This window comes from Athene noctua, chromosome 10 (assembly GCF_965140245.1).
Source record: "Athene noctua chromosome 10, bAthNoc1.hap1.1, whole genome shotgun sequence".
In the NCBI taxonomy this organism is placed as follows: Eukaryota; Metazoa; Chordata; class Aves; order Strigiformes; family Strigidae; genus Athene; species Athene noctua.
In genome coordinates, this window is record NC_134046.1 from 23613100 (window position 1) to 23628502 (window position 15403).

The 15403-nt window shown below is 48.3% G+C and overlaps 1 protein-coding gene across 1 annotated transcript in view; it reads right to left on the minus strand.

Moving 5' to 3' along the window:
* Positions 1-12615, minus strand: part of WNT7A (Wnt family member 7A) — a 35658-nt gene extending 23043 nt beyond the window's left edge. Inside the window, exons 1-2 of the mRNA XM_074914032.1 lie at positions 12435-12615; positions 11333-11559 (exon numbers count right to left, since the gene is read on the minus strand). Coding sequence (XP_074770133.1) covers positions 11333-11559; positions 12435-12505 — 298 coding nt within the window. The 5' untranslated portion in view covers positions 12506-12615. The remainder of the gene's footprint in view (positions 1-11332; positions 11560-12434) is intronic.
* Positions 12616-15403: the final 2788 nt, after the last annotated feature.

Sequence of the window (15403 nt, forward strand, 5' to 3'; positions counted from 1 at the left end):
GTATTAGAAGTAGTCAGAGTAAACTTTTTATAGCAAAAGGGTGGGATGGAAAATGCTATAGCTCAAAAAGAAAGGAAAAAAAAAGAAAGTAAATGGGTGTAATTGGGAATGAAATTGCTAAAACATCAATATTCAACTTTTTAAAAAATCAGTTCAGAAATGGGATTTTATTTAGAAATTTAATTCTGCCCTAAAAGGTATTTTTACAGGAAGACAACCTCTGTTAGAAATCTTGTTCAGAAAATATTTTAGCTGAACTCAAACTTTTTTTTTCATATTGTAGGTGTCACAAAGTTTTCAATACAGACATTTTTGCTGAAACTCAATGAAATAAGATTTGGTTTTAATCTGAAGATTTCTCACAGGATGGAAAAAAAATCCTGGCCTGTTGTAGGTACCATGACAAAAGCAAGGCAAAGTAACAGCCTCACTAAGAGAGCTATGAGGAAGACACTAAGCCAATATTATTTTGTGCAATATGGCTATAATGACAAGCTTCTGTTTGTTAAGGGGGTTTCTCACTATGATTTAATTTATCTTCTTGAAGATTTCTTGCATTCTGGTGTGAGGATTTCCCACGTGTGATCCTATGGGATTGGCAATGCTTTTGGAACCAGTTCCACTGAGAGAGGGGCCCTTCAAAACATAAGAAGGTTTGCAGAGGTTGTCCATGTATATCGAACAGCCCTTTAAAAATTCTTGGACCTCCCAAATTAAGAACTTACCCCTGCTCTTGTTTCCCCAATGACAAAATGTACCCTTGCATCAACAGGATCAGAAGCAGGCTTCAGGCTCTTAATTAGGAGAGGGCAGATGGGAAGATCAGCTTCCCTCCTCCAAACACCCGCCAGTTAAGTTCTGGCAGACCTCAACTGCTGGCAATAGTTTATTATATATGAAACAAGCAAATTTCTGCTGTTTATTGGATTTCACAAAAATATAATCACTTGGAAAAGAAATCCTACAAGCACTTCATTCTTGGCTACATCCCTTTCACATATAAGATCTAGATTTCTGTACTTGTCACTAAATGTTTTTTTTTCATGAAAAATATTCACTTCCTTATGGCAGGGAAGTAAATGGAAAACAAGATGACATAATCAAAACCTGTTAATAGGCAACTTCGTACCCTTTTATTAGCATAGGCAATATTCCCGTTGATAATGCTATGCACAGTGTTTATTGAAGAACTTGTAGTCAAGCATCGGATTTCCTCTGAGGATATCTTGTTTTCCCTTATTTAGAAAAAGAAAAATCATACAATGTTGAATTGTTATGACTATGGACTTTGAAGATGAGGCTTTCTAGAACTAATGGCTTTTTATGAAAATCTAAATGTTAGATAGAAATTCCAGGTTTTAGGCGTATTTGGAGTTGTGCTCTCAGCACTTCTGCAGCCACGTGTGGAGACCAGAGGAGGAAGGTGTAAGTGAGGTCCCGCTCAAGAATGAATCCACGAGGACCAGCCACAATACCTTTCTAGTTCCTCCTCCAGTTTATCCTCAACAATATCCTCACTATTTTAAGTACAACACTATGAAAAATGCACTGATAAATGGGAGAAGGTACAATAAGAAATCCCACTTTCTCCGCTCAGAGGGGAGCAACGCATTATACCAGATTTCTGTTTCATGAAACAGCAAATGGGACATCATAAAAAAAAATTATTTCGAGTTGAAATTTGCTTCTGGTTCTGGTTTTCCTTTTGTTGGATGATTTCAGATCTACCACAAGTTGTTTTGAAGATCTAGAATAAAAACAAAAACTGAGAAATCATTTTAATCTGACACACTCAACACTGTAAAGACTAAGCAGATCTGTTGCTTCTCAGAAGGGAGAAAAATGCCAAGCAAAGAGTATAAAACTAGCACGAGCAGAATTAGAATCCAATGTCAAGCTTGATTACACAAAGTAAGTTATTTTATAAGTTTGTCTTGTTTGGGGGAAAATTTAGTAGTTTTTTAAAACTAAAAGTTAGGAGATTACAAGGTGAAAAAAGCAAGTGTCTCGAGGAATTGATCCAGGTAGGAAGTACCTTGGCACTTGTGCAGTATTGATAAAGGGGCACAGACTTGTCATGTCTGCATCAAACTATCTCTGTTTTCCATAAATAATTCACTTTTTTAAGCTTCATTACCCTGTCTGGCTTATAGTAATGTCAGAATACAGGCTAGGGGTAAGCCTAGTTCATTTTGAGCCTTTTCTGTGACAGTGCTTTAGATACCAAAACAGTGTAAGAGGGGTTTTGTAACCAAATGGGATAGCATGAATACATGTATTTTCCTGACACTTTTTAATAGTGAATACTACTCCTCTACTTCTGATTTCAGCAGACAGTTGAAATGCTTCAAGGATCTCAGAGAGAAACACTGCTTTAACAAGGCACGCGCAGGCAGCTGCTCCTTGCAGGCAATGGTTTGTTTCCTCCAGGCTTCTGCTGATGCTCTAAAACAGGCTGACCAAGGAAGTACTGCTCCATATTCACTCTGATCTCAAAATATGACTAAGTACAACCTCACCACTTCTGGATTCCCAAAGATGAACAGTTTGGGAAATGACCTGATACAGTCTTCCTTTATTTTCTTCCTTGTTTACCTTTCAGCCTACACTTTTTACATGCTTCTGACAGCCAACTTAGACCTGTCCCTTTCTTTCCATCTGAAAATTTAGTAGTAAAAAAGGATCCTAGCATTAGAAAAAGGCCAGGCTTTGATATCAGCACAATCACGAGACTCTCTTGTCTCAGTAGGTGATGGTGACTGCAACATCACAAAATAGTTGCTAGGTGGGAACAGCCCTTCTGGTTCAGGAATAAAAAGAAACTTGGCAAAGCAGGAGATAGGGTACAAGATACAGGATAAGGAAAGAAATTAACTGGCATCACACCATGTGAGACACAAAGCCCACTTTGGCCAATGACCAGCATAAGCAAAACACTTCTCTCCTAGCAAAAATAGATAGTCAGTAGGTTGATGGCAACATCAAGGGTTTTGCTCTTCTGTATAACTGAAAAAGTGCAGAAAACCCTAATCTGCAGTCATTACCTTCTCTAGATAGCTAGAAAGATCAGACAGTACCTGGAACAGTAAACTAGCATGTTTTCAGCAGTGAGATCAGAAAAGACCTTTGGAGAGAGTTTAAATAAAATGTACTCATTGACATGGGCTACTCAAACATCCTCTTGAACAATTTTCTGACCTATTCACTAGACACGCTGGGTGGAGACCCAGGGATTAAATCTTCTTGCAGTCAGTTCCAAATGAACCCATGCTTAAACTGCAAGTGGATTTAATTTTTTTTTCCAATATTTGGGAAAAAAAAAAAAAAAAAAAAGGAAGAAAACTTTAATTTAAAGACACATGTAACAAACAAATCAGTTGATCTTTGTGGGAGGATTGGTGCAAATCGTCATCCTAGATGCTGAGTCAACTTGAGTGGTTTTTGTGGAGGCTTTTCCAGCCAGTGACTTGCAAGGGTGCACATAACACCACTTGTGATGAGTAAAGTGGCAAAAGAAAGAATGATGGCTGCCTGAGACCTACAGGAGTTGCAGAGAAAGGTGGGGAGTTAGCTATATGGGTGGAAGAATTTTAAGTCACCCTTTCAGCTCCCAAATGACATGCTCTTCTCATTGTCCCAAATAAGCAAAGGCTAGACACACACCAGAGCTGAACTCCAAGCATTATAAACTTCAGAAAAGGATCTTGCAGTCTTTCAGAGGTTGCTCTGGTCATTTACAAGACCAGTGATCCAACACGGCTTTCTAACCATGGCAGCATTTCCAGGTATAACCAGTGTAATACCATAAGTGCTGTTCAAGCTCAGTGCAGATGTGCTGGGACTGGTGGGGAGCAGGGAGGCACCCCCTGCTCCTGATCCTAGCAGTGCCACCCATCAGCAATCAGCCTGGCAGCGGGGTGTGGGCATCAACATCTGTCTGATTTGGCTCCCGCCATCCAGACCTGGCACTCTCCTCAGCCTAAACAAGTGCTTCAGTGCTGTATGTACACAGAAGCTTTTCCTCACGTGTTGGCCATAAGTATCTTCCTACTCTTTCTACTTTTTTCTGGACCTAAATAAGGTATGCAGTGTGTTGTAGCTCCATTTGCTTTCATGTCAGATAGCCTGGCATCCATGGCTTCTGATATTTCTGCAGCTCTACTCTATGGATCATCTTCTAAAGCACTGGAGTCCTGTCTTTAGACCCCCCACTGGGTAGCACATGACAATCCCAAGTTGTCTTGAACTTTGTCTCTGAGCTCTGCACAGTCAACCACTGCCACAGGGTGTCAGGTATCGTAAGGGGAAGCACTAAGATTATCACAGGTAATTACAAATATAAATATTACCAGCACAGATGGCTCTCCTATAACTGAGCATAATTATATACAACTCATGCACACCTTGAAGCATTAGTCCTGCAAACACTCACATACATATCTTTGCTCTTGTGTATAAATGTCTGTGGGACTGGGCTTTGTCTGATCAGCAAGTGGCCTGCCCGTGTATCAGCTGCAAAGAGTGGCCTGCATTCTGGGCTTAATTTAGCTAAAAATTTTTTAATCTTAAAAATTGAACAGTTTGTAAAAAAGCTTCATTCATGTTGATCAGAAATAGGAACCCAGTTTTAAAAAGAAGCACTATAACTTGATGTTGCATGGGAAACAGGACCTGAGCCTGCAAGATACGGAGTGGATTTACTTGCAGGAAGTCGGTAGGTGCTCAGCAGTTTGGTACCTCTTGGTATCTAAGTATGTTTAAATAGCTTGGCCCACCTTATCAGTCCCCCTCATAAATCGACTAAGCTGTGAAATAAAAAAGACAAATTTCTATTTATCTCACTGGAAAACATGGGTTGTATTTTCTGCTATTTAAAGCCAAAGGGTCAGAGAGGGAGTTACCTGCACTGACATGAGCTGAAATATGATTGTGAAAATAGAAAGATGGAAAATACAAGGTACCTTGCCAATTATGTGCCATAGCTAACTTTACTTCACATCTTTCTATAGAGGTCATAACTCACAGCTAGGAAAAATGAAGAGCAGAACTCATCCTCTGCCTACTTTGGGGTGTGCCTCCTCCTTCCTTGGTAGGCTATGTATGGTCTTGCAGATTTTTTATTTTCAATCTTTCTTTAACCTAGCATGTGTGATTAATAAAAATAGTAGCTTAAAAAAATCATTGAAGCATCCCCCTCCTATTTGTCTTCCCCCTTCTGTAATCGTTCAAAGTTTTGAGGGGTTCGGTGCCTTGAAATATTGTACTGACTTGAAATGAAAATGACAGTTCCCTATAAATCAGCAGCATGTTCCTTGCAAAGATTAGTACCAATAAATAAAATAAGTAGAATTGCTGCTCTAAGAGGCATTTGAGACTTTGGGGGTTTAGTCACTGCCCACTTTCACAAGTTTGTTTGTTTCATCAACACATGAAATTCTTGGAGAGGAAACACTCCATGCATAGTGATTATTTTTGAAAATACCCTTTTTAAACTTACAAAGTTACTACTCAGGGTACGTGCATTACCAAAATCACAGCCAGTATTTTGGAGGTCAGCAGTTTCCCCTTTTCAGACAGCTCTGACCCCTCCACACCACTGCCTTACTTTAGAAAACGCCACATACTGACCCTGAGCTACGAGATAGCTGTTCTACCTTTCAATGAAATGTAATCTTTCTGTTTCTCTGAAACATGTACTCACAAGACACATCCGAAGGCAGGTATGAAAACCTTCTGGTGGGAATTCCAACTGCAGTGACCTTGGGGCAATGTTTTATCTTACTGTGACAGTCCCTGCTGAGAAAGATTGACTTTCTGGCATAAAGCAGCATGCTGGGTTTTGGATGTTCAGGCCATATTTCAGCCTGGCCTCTGTTTTGCCTGCAAATAACTGTTCTCATGCAAGGTACTGACATTAAAAACTGGTTGCAAGGGCCGGAAACTTAGCGCAGAAATGCAAATACTGACCTTGCTTGAGTAGATAGCAAGACTCGTGTTAATTACAGTATCTTTTCTGTATATCTCAGGATATTCCTAACACCACTGATTCAGAAAACAGAGTATTTATCAATCCTTCTTCTAAATATTGATGATGCCAAACAGTGCAGCATCACTTAGAACCTAGTTTCCCACGGATTTGTGCAAGTAGTCTTCCATGCAATATAAAACCAGCAAGCATTGTTATAATGATCATGGTGATTTACCTGATCTGTTATAATTCAAAGAATTAGACTTTAAAACCTGACACAAGAGACTAAACCAGTATTTAAAATCAAAAAGCTCTAGAAAATGATAGAAGATGAAATTGTCTCTTGAACACACCTGTACCAGGATATTTTCAAAAGTGTTTGTCTCTAACACAGTGATAAAGTGAAGTTTTACTCCATTGTTGCTCTTTTAACTTTACCAGACCAGACATAAGAATGAGTTAGATCTTGTTCTCTTTTGCATGCTAGCAAAAGAAACAGTTGCTGATAGCTACTGAACAAGCTAGTTAAGAGTTTGGCTTGTAGGATAGTTGTAAATTCACAGAATCACGGAATCGTTTATATTGGAAAAGACCTTGTAGATCCTCCAGTTCAACCATGAACCTCACACTGACAGTTCCCAACTCCACCAGATCCCTCAGCGCTATGTCAGCTCTACTCTTCAACCCCTCCAGGGATGGGCACTCCACCACCTCCCTGGGCAGCCCATTCCAACGCCTATTTTTTTTGTTTCAACAGGCAAGAGTGGGAATGTCCCCTCTTCCTTAATGTTGTGGAAACCACAGAAGAAAAGTTTATTTCAATATATGGAAAATAAATCGCTGCTAAATTCAGCCCAGTGGGCAGTGTAGAGCTAATAGCGTCTGTATAAAGGAAAACTAACCGCCTCGCCTGTTTCTCTGTGCACATCTGGGTACACCTGTAACGTCCCCTGAGTCAAAGGCACTGCACACAGTGTACACAGGTGCTGAGTTGGCCTGCTGTGCTTAGAAGTTTTAAAACCAGTTTGTCCACGCGGATTCTTGTTTTGATTTCAGCTTTGCTTATTCATTAGTACTGTCAGATGGATGAAGGTATCAAGGTGCTTATACTGAAACCTTTTTCAGTGTAAAAGAAACCAAAGAATTGTTGCATGTGAGTAAGACCAGGATGAAAACTTGGTTGAAACCAATTTTGCTGCAATGCTATGATGGTCTATATGTCTTCATAGCCCTCGGCTGGTTCCCTCCATCCTCTCCCATGCAAGGTCGAGGACACCTTCTGCAAGGCTGCAGTGCCTTTCTTTTCATAGATCTACACTGTAATGAGTTTCCACTTCACTGTGTCACTTCGTAAAGATGCAGCCAAGCAGTTTGTATTATTTTTACTTGAGAAGTCTCATTTAAGAGTGGCAGTGCTGCTCAGTTATGACAAAAAGACACATTTTTTAAATTTTTGCCCTATGACGCCAATATGATGCTGTCCTCTAGATAGCATGTAGTATCTGTATCTTAAGGCAATTATTTGAGATGGATCCTCCTTGGCCTGTGATTATCACAAACAGCAAAGTGACTGTTAACTACCCGTTCACAAGGTGTCACACTGCAAAGTGGGCTACTAAGGCACCTGATGAAAACCCTTGGCCATAGCACTTGCTCTTTCTGTAATCCATCAGAGCCCAAATCTGATTTTCAGATTCTATCAGAGACATCTCTGGTTGCTCAGATGTTTAGGCTTGAAGCACATTTCACCTGAAGAGAGGTGGGCAGGAGTTTTTTGGCCTCTCCTGCTTTAAAACCTTGGGTTTGATTGTGGCCATCTTCAGGAACAGAACTGATGACCACTGTAATAAATATGTTTGTATTTTGAAGTGTCCAAATTGCAGCATTGCGTCATCGCCATGGTTATTTTAAAAATTCTCTTTGTGACTTTACATTATTAATAAGGTGTCTACAGAACTGTCTAGAAAAAGAATCCTTCTGTTGATCTTGATTGTGAGTTTATAATTTCCTGTCATAATAGGACCAAGTCCTCAGCTGGAGTAAACTGATGTTGCTTTTACTGTGTTTTTTCTCTTCATGTTATTGGCATTATTGTCACCAGCTGTCATGATAAGATATCCACAGTATGTCAGTAGGGAAGACTCTCTTTTGAAGGACAAACTAGATTAAAATGACACAAGAAACAGAGAATATGTGCTGTGCACTGGTGGGAAGCATGCCATAACGACCTGGAAACTCAACTCTGTGATCATAAATGCAATGTATGAAGAATGGATGAATTTAAACGGTTGCTAACTGTAACTCTACAGCTAAGTTATCGCTGGAGGATGGATTAAATGTGAATTTGTTAAAATACAGATACCTACATTCTATAGATCAGAACAGGAAAATTTCGTTTGACGGTTTCCTTCTACTGACTTCGGAGTGTTTCACCAAGGCTAGCATCCCTGTTGCCATTTTAAAAACGAGAAAAGAGAACAGAGGAGGAGAGTGCCACCGTCCCTCAGCCACACAGCAGCAGAGCCATGAGAACTTGGGCCTCCTGAATCACCTTGCAGTGTCAACAAGAGATCTTAAATAATCTGGGTACATTTGCACAACATTCATAAAACAGATTATTCCATAAAGGTAAAAGTAATGAAACCTGGTTTTGAAGAGATTTGGCTCGGTGTGCCATCAAAATCATGGGTCAGGAAATAGTTCACAACAGTCTGTGGTATCCAAGGGAACTTATTTGTATGGACTAATACACGCAAATTCTATTAGCATAAGTTACTTAAGCACGTCCTCACAAATTGATATTAGACTGTGCTCACCGCACACGTTCAGCAGTGCAGTGGCAAGGCGAGCCACATTACTGTCATTCTGAAGTCATATCCTAATCATAGAGCGAGTACATCAGTGCCACTCCAGAGGCAGAGCAAAGCCTCTAATAGAGAAAGCGGAATGAAGTCATGTGTGGCCCACTGACTTTATTGCAAGTAGCAACACAAAGGTGCCCTGCGCACTTCCGAGGTAATAACTTTAAGGATGCAGTTGGCTGAGAAATATAATCAGTCTTTGAATGCTATAAAAGGTACTAATGTATTAGTTGCTGTTTGAATAGTATTTTGTAATACACACCATGTCAAAGGAGTGAGAATCTAGAGCTGTTTCCGATAATTAAAAAAGTTACAGGATTATTCTTGTGCACAGTAACCTTAAAATATGCCCTATAGGGTATATCATTCTTCATGTCATACGTCTCTCTCTGTTTCCTGTTTAGCGTAAGGGACACAGGCCTGATCTCCTGTTTGTGGGCACCAAATTTGACTTACAACTTTATGGCATGTAGGTTTTACCCTTTTTAACCAGAGCAAAATATTAGCCTCTATTTCTCTGAATGGTAACCTCGAGCACACCCTGATGCAGAGATCTAAGGGAAAGAGGGATAAATGTAGGGATCGGATGCTTTTTCCTTACAGCCATAGAAAGATGAGCTGTGTCAGATACACTAGGTTTCTATACATGCTGATAGGGAAGAAGCAGAAGAGCAGGGAGACAACCTGAGCAGGAGTGATTACATTATAATATTTCACGGTGTTTGAGGGCCTGAGTATTTTTCTCCTTGAAACACCATGCATGTCTTGTGTGCAAGTAAAACTCACTATTGCACATTTCAAGCCTGTGTGAATTTTATCAAAGTTTATGTTCAAATGTAAATGTATAACCTGTTTAAATTTGAAGGTTTTGGTTATTCTTTAAATGAGTTTTATAATTTGGATGCCATTCAACACTCGACTGTGTTCCGAAACCAGCGATGAATTTGCCCTATCCATCTTAGCCTCGTAATGGATAGATAGAACGTATTAAGAGTTATCACCTCAAAGACAGATCAAAGTCTACTTCCTTTAATATTGACTTTCTTTAAAAGGACCTAAATATAACCTGCTAGCTAAATAATTCAATTTTGGGAGGGGGGGGAGGAACTGAGAGCATGTTTATACAATAGACCACAATAACTCTGCAGTTTTGATTTGTTGGAGAAGAAGAAATCCTTCTCACATTTTCTGTTTAAGGAAATGTTACTCTTAGACTAAATGAGGCTAAACCTGTCAGCCATCCAAATGGACTCTTCACTGACATAAGTGGCAAACACTTGCATGGATCACTGACAGGAACAGCTCAGCTCAAGGAATAGAAACAATGAGCTAATCTGAATAAATGGTCCATTTTCAGATGTTTCACAATGTCATGCAGGGTGGTTTTTACATTCCCTACTTGACTCGCTCTGATTATCAAAGGTGTTGAAAGATTGGTAACTCACACAGGGCTTTCAAATTTGTTTTGTTCTCTTTCCGTTCTTTCCTTAAATATCTGCAAGTTTTCAAAAATACACATATCAACATGCACGGATGTGATAAAATATAGGTTGAGTTAATGCCAGGTATTCTTGGGGGTCCTGAAGCAGAGTGGCAAGGCTGTATCTCTGCTTTTTGTGAGAATGCAAGGAATGAGGTACTAGGGATGTATCCTGCCATTTGTCCGTATATGACTAAACAGTGCCTGGAGCCAGTCCAGTCCAGGGGGTTTCCCGACAAGCTAGAAGCCAGGCACAGCTGCTGTGTGACTGCTCGGGGCTCTTCCAGCTTCTCTCCACAGTCACTTCTTCTGTTCTCATTAAATATCCATCTTTTCTATCACACTAAGCATTATTTGATGGGTTTTCTGGGTTTTGCATCTACATTTTAGATGGAGAGGAGGCAGAAAGACCTCAAGGCTGGAAACCATAGATAACAACTTCAACTTCTGGACACAGAATGCCATACTGTGAGTGATTAGTTTTCAATGACAGCTCTAAAAATGGCTATACCTGTATTTGGAAAGCACTTTTCCTCAGTCTTTGTGGTTTAAGTGCTGTGGAATCACCTACACCTCAGAAGCGTAATTCTAACCCCGGTCAGCATTTGGTCTCTGGCCACTACCTTTAAGCAGGACCAAACACCTTTTTCTCACCCCTAAGTACATGAATAAAGCCGCTGTCCCATGTACACAAATGGAAAACCTTTCAGAATGCATTTGTGAAAGCAGGACAGTGAAATTAGTGTGGTGGAAGCTAACGCATGTGGAAATGCTTCCCCAAACCGCAGCAAGGGCCACGGCAGGTGCCCTGCTAGGAGGAAGCACAGCTGTCTGTCGCACTGGTAAGGACAGCGCCCAGGTGACCACGCTCAGGGTGACAGTCCTGCCCAGGCTGGCACAAGCGCTCTGAGCTACCTGGTCTTTCCCTGTGCCAAGAGCTGTGCCCCGTGACACTCCCCGCGTGCCCCCGTTCGGTGTCGCGCGGGTGGGAGCTGGTCAGCGGCGAGCAGAGAGGCAACGTACCCACTTTCAGCTCCTTCCCGAAGACGGTCCTCTCTCCCAGGGCAGAGCAGTTCCAGCGCCCGTTGCGAAACTGGAACTGGCACTCGTTGATGCCCATCTGGGACCCTTCCCCGATGACGATAATAGCGTCGGGCCTGCTCTGGCAGATCGCCCGCTGCCGGGGGGCAAGACCCGGGATCTTGTTACAGATGATGCTGGCTCCCAGGGCCACCACAGAGGAAAAACCCCTGCAACGACAAGACACCAGGGGTGGCTGAGAGGAGGCTCGTCCCGGAGGCGGCTGCAGCGCCCTGCTGCCTTCCCGTGCTGCAGGGCCCGGCTTTGGCAGGTGCCCCCGGAAAACACCCGCCTCTTCCCCCGTCGTTTCCCTCTCCCTCTCTCCCCAGCCTAGGCAGAGATAAGGAGCACGTGGGCTCCTGCCAAAACGGGACCCAACTTCCTCATTCGTAAATTAAAGCTCATGCAGCGGCGTTGCGTGCCCGGGCCACGCACAGGCAACGGGCTGGGAGGGTTTTCCCTCTCTTGTGGAACAGTTAGAGGGAGGGAGGAAAGGGGGGTAACCCGCGCTCTCAGCCCCCGGGCTGCGCCGCCTCCCCCGCACCCGGGCGCACCTGGGCGGGCACCTCGGGCCGGGCCGGGGATGCTGCGGGACCGGAGAGCCGCTCCCCGCCCCGCTCTCCCCTCGGTGCGGGCGGCGGCGTCTCCTCCGGCTGCAGCCGCCGGGGCTTTCCGTGCGGGGAGCGGCGGCCCGCCGCGGGCTGCGGGCGGTGGCAGGTACCTGCGGGAGCCGGGCGGGGGCCAGGGCGGACCGCAGGCAGGGGCGGAGGAGGGCCGGCTGCCCCGGGGGGTGCCCCGGGTCCCCCCGCGGCTCCGCACGTCGCCGGGGGCCGCCACCTCGCCCCGCCGGAGGCTGCGCCCCCGAGGGTCGCTCAGAGGTGCGGGGGCTCTGCCTGTCTTATTTAACCGTGATCACCACTATCATCACTGGGGTTTGAGTGTTCCCGAGTTAAATAGTACAGGTCTGGGCAGGTTAGGCTGAGAGGGAGAGAGAGCGCAATTGTTATAAAAGAAAGGGAAAAAAAAAAAAAAAAAAGTTACTTACCCGATCTTGATGTACACAATCCCCAGGCTCAGGAAGATGTGGAAGATCCAGCGCCTTGTTTTCCTGTTCATATTCCTTGCTTGCCGTGTCTCAGCCCAACATGCGAAACGATGCCCGCCGCGGCGCGGGCCGGGGCCGTTCCTGGCGGCGCGGCCGCGGGTCAGGGCAGCGCGGCCGAGAGGGGCAGCCCCCGCCGCGCCCCGCACCGCCCGCCGCTGCGCGCCGCCGGGTCCCCGCGCCCGCTCACCATGGCCCCCTCCCGCCGCACCCCGCACCGGCGCTGCGCCTGCCCCGCTCCCTCGCTTATCCCGGATCTGGACGCCTGTCACACGCAGCGCGTCGTTGCCGGCGATGTACGGGGCTGCGGGATCCTCCTGAGCGCCAGCGGCTCCGGGCGCTCCCCCCAGGTTCAATGTTAACTATCTCCCTCTCTCTCTTCCCCCCCTTTCTCTTTTTTTTTTTTTTTTTCCCCTCCCTTTCTCTCTTCTTCAGTACTTGGGCGTGTTCTCCAAAGGAGGGAGTTGTCCAGCCGGGGGGGAAGAAAGGCGGGGGAGGTGGGAAGAAGGGCAACCAGAGATGGCAGACAGATCACCTGCCTGCAAGGAGGCTGACAGCGATCCTCCTCGGGCGGAGAGCGCGGCTCCTCCTGGGGGCTCGGCCCGGGGGAAAGCGGCAGGGGCTCCGGGGGGTGTCACCGGGGGGTGCCCCCGGGGCTGGCCCCGGCCCGCCGGGCGGCATGGGGCCGCCGCGCTCGGCCCGCACCCCGCGCTGCTCCGCGCCGGCCAGCACCGGGGACGGGGCGGGGAAGGGGGGGGGGGGGGGGCTGAAGTTTTTACTCCGCGATAGCCGCCCGTTCGCCGGGGCTGCCGAGCACCTGGAGCTGGTTTTATGCCTTTGCCCCGGCCCCGACGCTCCTCCCCTCGCTCTGCCTCCCCGCGTGTAACGCGCTGCTACTCTCCCTCCCGGTTGCCGAGCCGAGCCGAACCGGCGCGGCGGGGTGAGCCCGGGGCAGCCCGCAGCATCCCGGCGGCGCGCCCGGGAGCGCCGCTGCGTCCCGCACCGGGTCGGGCTGGGCGGTACCGCCACAGGCGGGCGCAGGAAAAGCTCCGCGCCGCCCCGTCGCCCCGGCCGGGTACCTGCAGCGCCCTCGCCACTTATTTTTTTGATCGATCCTTCTAATGACAGGACGGGGAGGCTCAGCCGCCGGCAGCCGGGCGTCCCGCCGGGCCCCGCGTGGCAGTGGGCTCACGTCGGGTGTCTGTGGGACTTGGCCGCGCCGGGTCCGACCCCACGGGGGAAACAGACGGCTGCGGCTGCCGGGGCGCTCCGCAGAGCCGCCTTTCTGCCGCGGGCGGGCCGGCCCGGCCGAGAGGAATATCCCGGTTCCTTGTTGCGGGAATTTACACGGATGTGGTGACTATTTTATTATCCACTTAAAATATTTCAAACAGGGAGGTTACCTAAATGATAACAGGGGTGTGGTGCGGGAATTGTTCTGCTGATAGTGTTTTTCTGAAAAAAAAAATCCAGTGAAAGGCCCTCAGGATCCCTCCTAGGAAGGCAGCTTGAAGCCCCTCTCGCGGGGCAGCGAGCGGAGCGGAGCGGACCCGACCCCGCCGGTGCGCCCGCCCGGCCCCGCCGCCCGCCCCCCCGAGCCCCCCCCGAGCGGCAGGTGGGCAGCAGTGCCGCCGAGCCTGACCCTGCGGAGAGCCCGGTCCCCCTCTCTCCTCTCCCCCCCCCTCCGCCCCATCATTCGGGGTGTCCCCGGGTAGCAGATGCTTTCGCAGCAGCCGGCAGCCTCCCGCCTCCCCATGGGCAGCCGGAGCCAGCGCCCGGCCGGCCCCGGGCCCTGCGCAGGGAAGGAGCTGGAATTCGGGGTGTCGGTGGCGGGAGGCGGCCCCGCGCCCCGCGGGCTCGGCCCGGCCCGGCCCGGCCGCAAACTCGTTGTCACAGCGCCACCTGGCGGGCACGGGGGGCAGCAGCCACAGCGCAGAGCGGGCAGAGCGCGGGCAGAGCGGGCAGAGAACGGGCAGAGAGCGGGCAGAGCGGGCAGAGAACGGGCAGAGAGCGGGCAGAGAGCGGGCAGAGCGGGCAGAGAACGGGCAGAGCGGGCAGAGCGGGCAGAGAGGGAGAGAGCGGGCAGAGAACGGGCAGAGCGGGCAGAGCGGGCAGAGAGGGAGAGAGCGGGCAGAGAACGGGCAGAGCGGGCAGAGCGGGCAGAGAACGGGCAGAGAGCGGGCAGAGCGGGCAGAGAGGGAGAGAGCGGGCAGAGAACGGGCAGAGCGGGCAGAGAACGGGCAGAGAACGGGCAGAGAGCGGGCAGAGCGGGCAGAGAACGGGCAGAGAGGGAGAGAGCGGGCAGAGAACGGGCAGAGCGGGCAGAGCGGGCAGAGCGGGCAGAGAGCGGGCAGAGAGGGAGAGAGCGGGCAGAGAACGAGCAGAGCGGGCAGAGCGGGCAGAGCGGGCAGAGAACGGGCAGAGAACGGGCAGAGAGCGGGCAGAGCGGGCATAGAACGGGCAGAGCGGGCAGAGCGCGGGCAGAGCGGGCAGAGAGGGCAGAGAACGGGCAGAGCGGGCAGAGAACGGGCAGAGAACGGGCAGAGCGGGCAGAGCGCGGGCAGAGCAGGCAGAGAGGGCAGAGAGCGGGCAGAGCGGAGAGAGAACAGGCAGAGAACGGGCAGAGAGCGGGCAGAGAGCGGGCAGAGCGGGCAGGGCGCGGGCAGAGAACGGGCAGAGAGGGCAGAGAACGGGCAGAGTGGGCAGAGAGCGGGCAGAGAGCGGGCAGAGCGGGCAGAGAGAGGCCAGAGAGCGGGCAGAGAATGGGCAGAGTGGGCAGAGAGCGGGCAGAGAGAGGGCAGAAAGTGGGCAGAGCGGGCAGAGAGCGGGCAGAGCAGGCAGAGAGAGGGCAGAGAGTGGGCAGAGCCGGCAGCCCCCGGCACCTGTGGGCGTTGGGAGTAGCTGCCACAAGG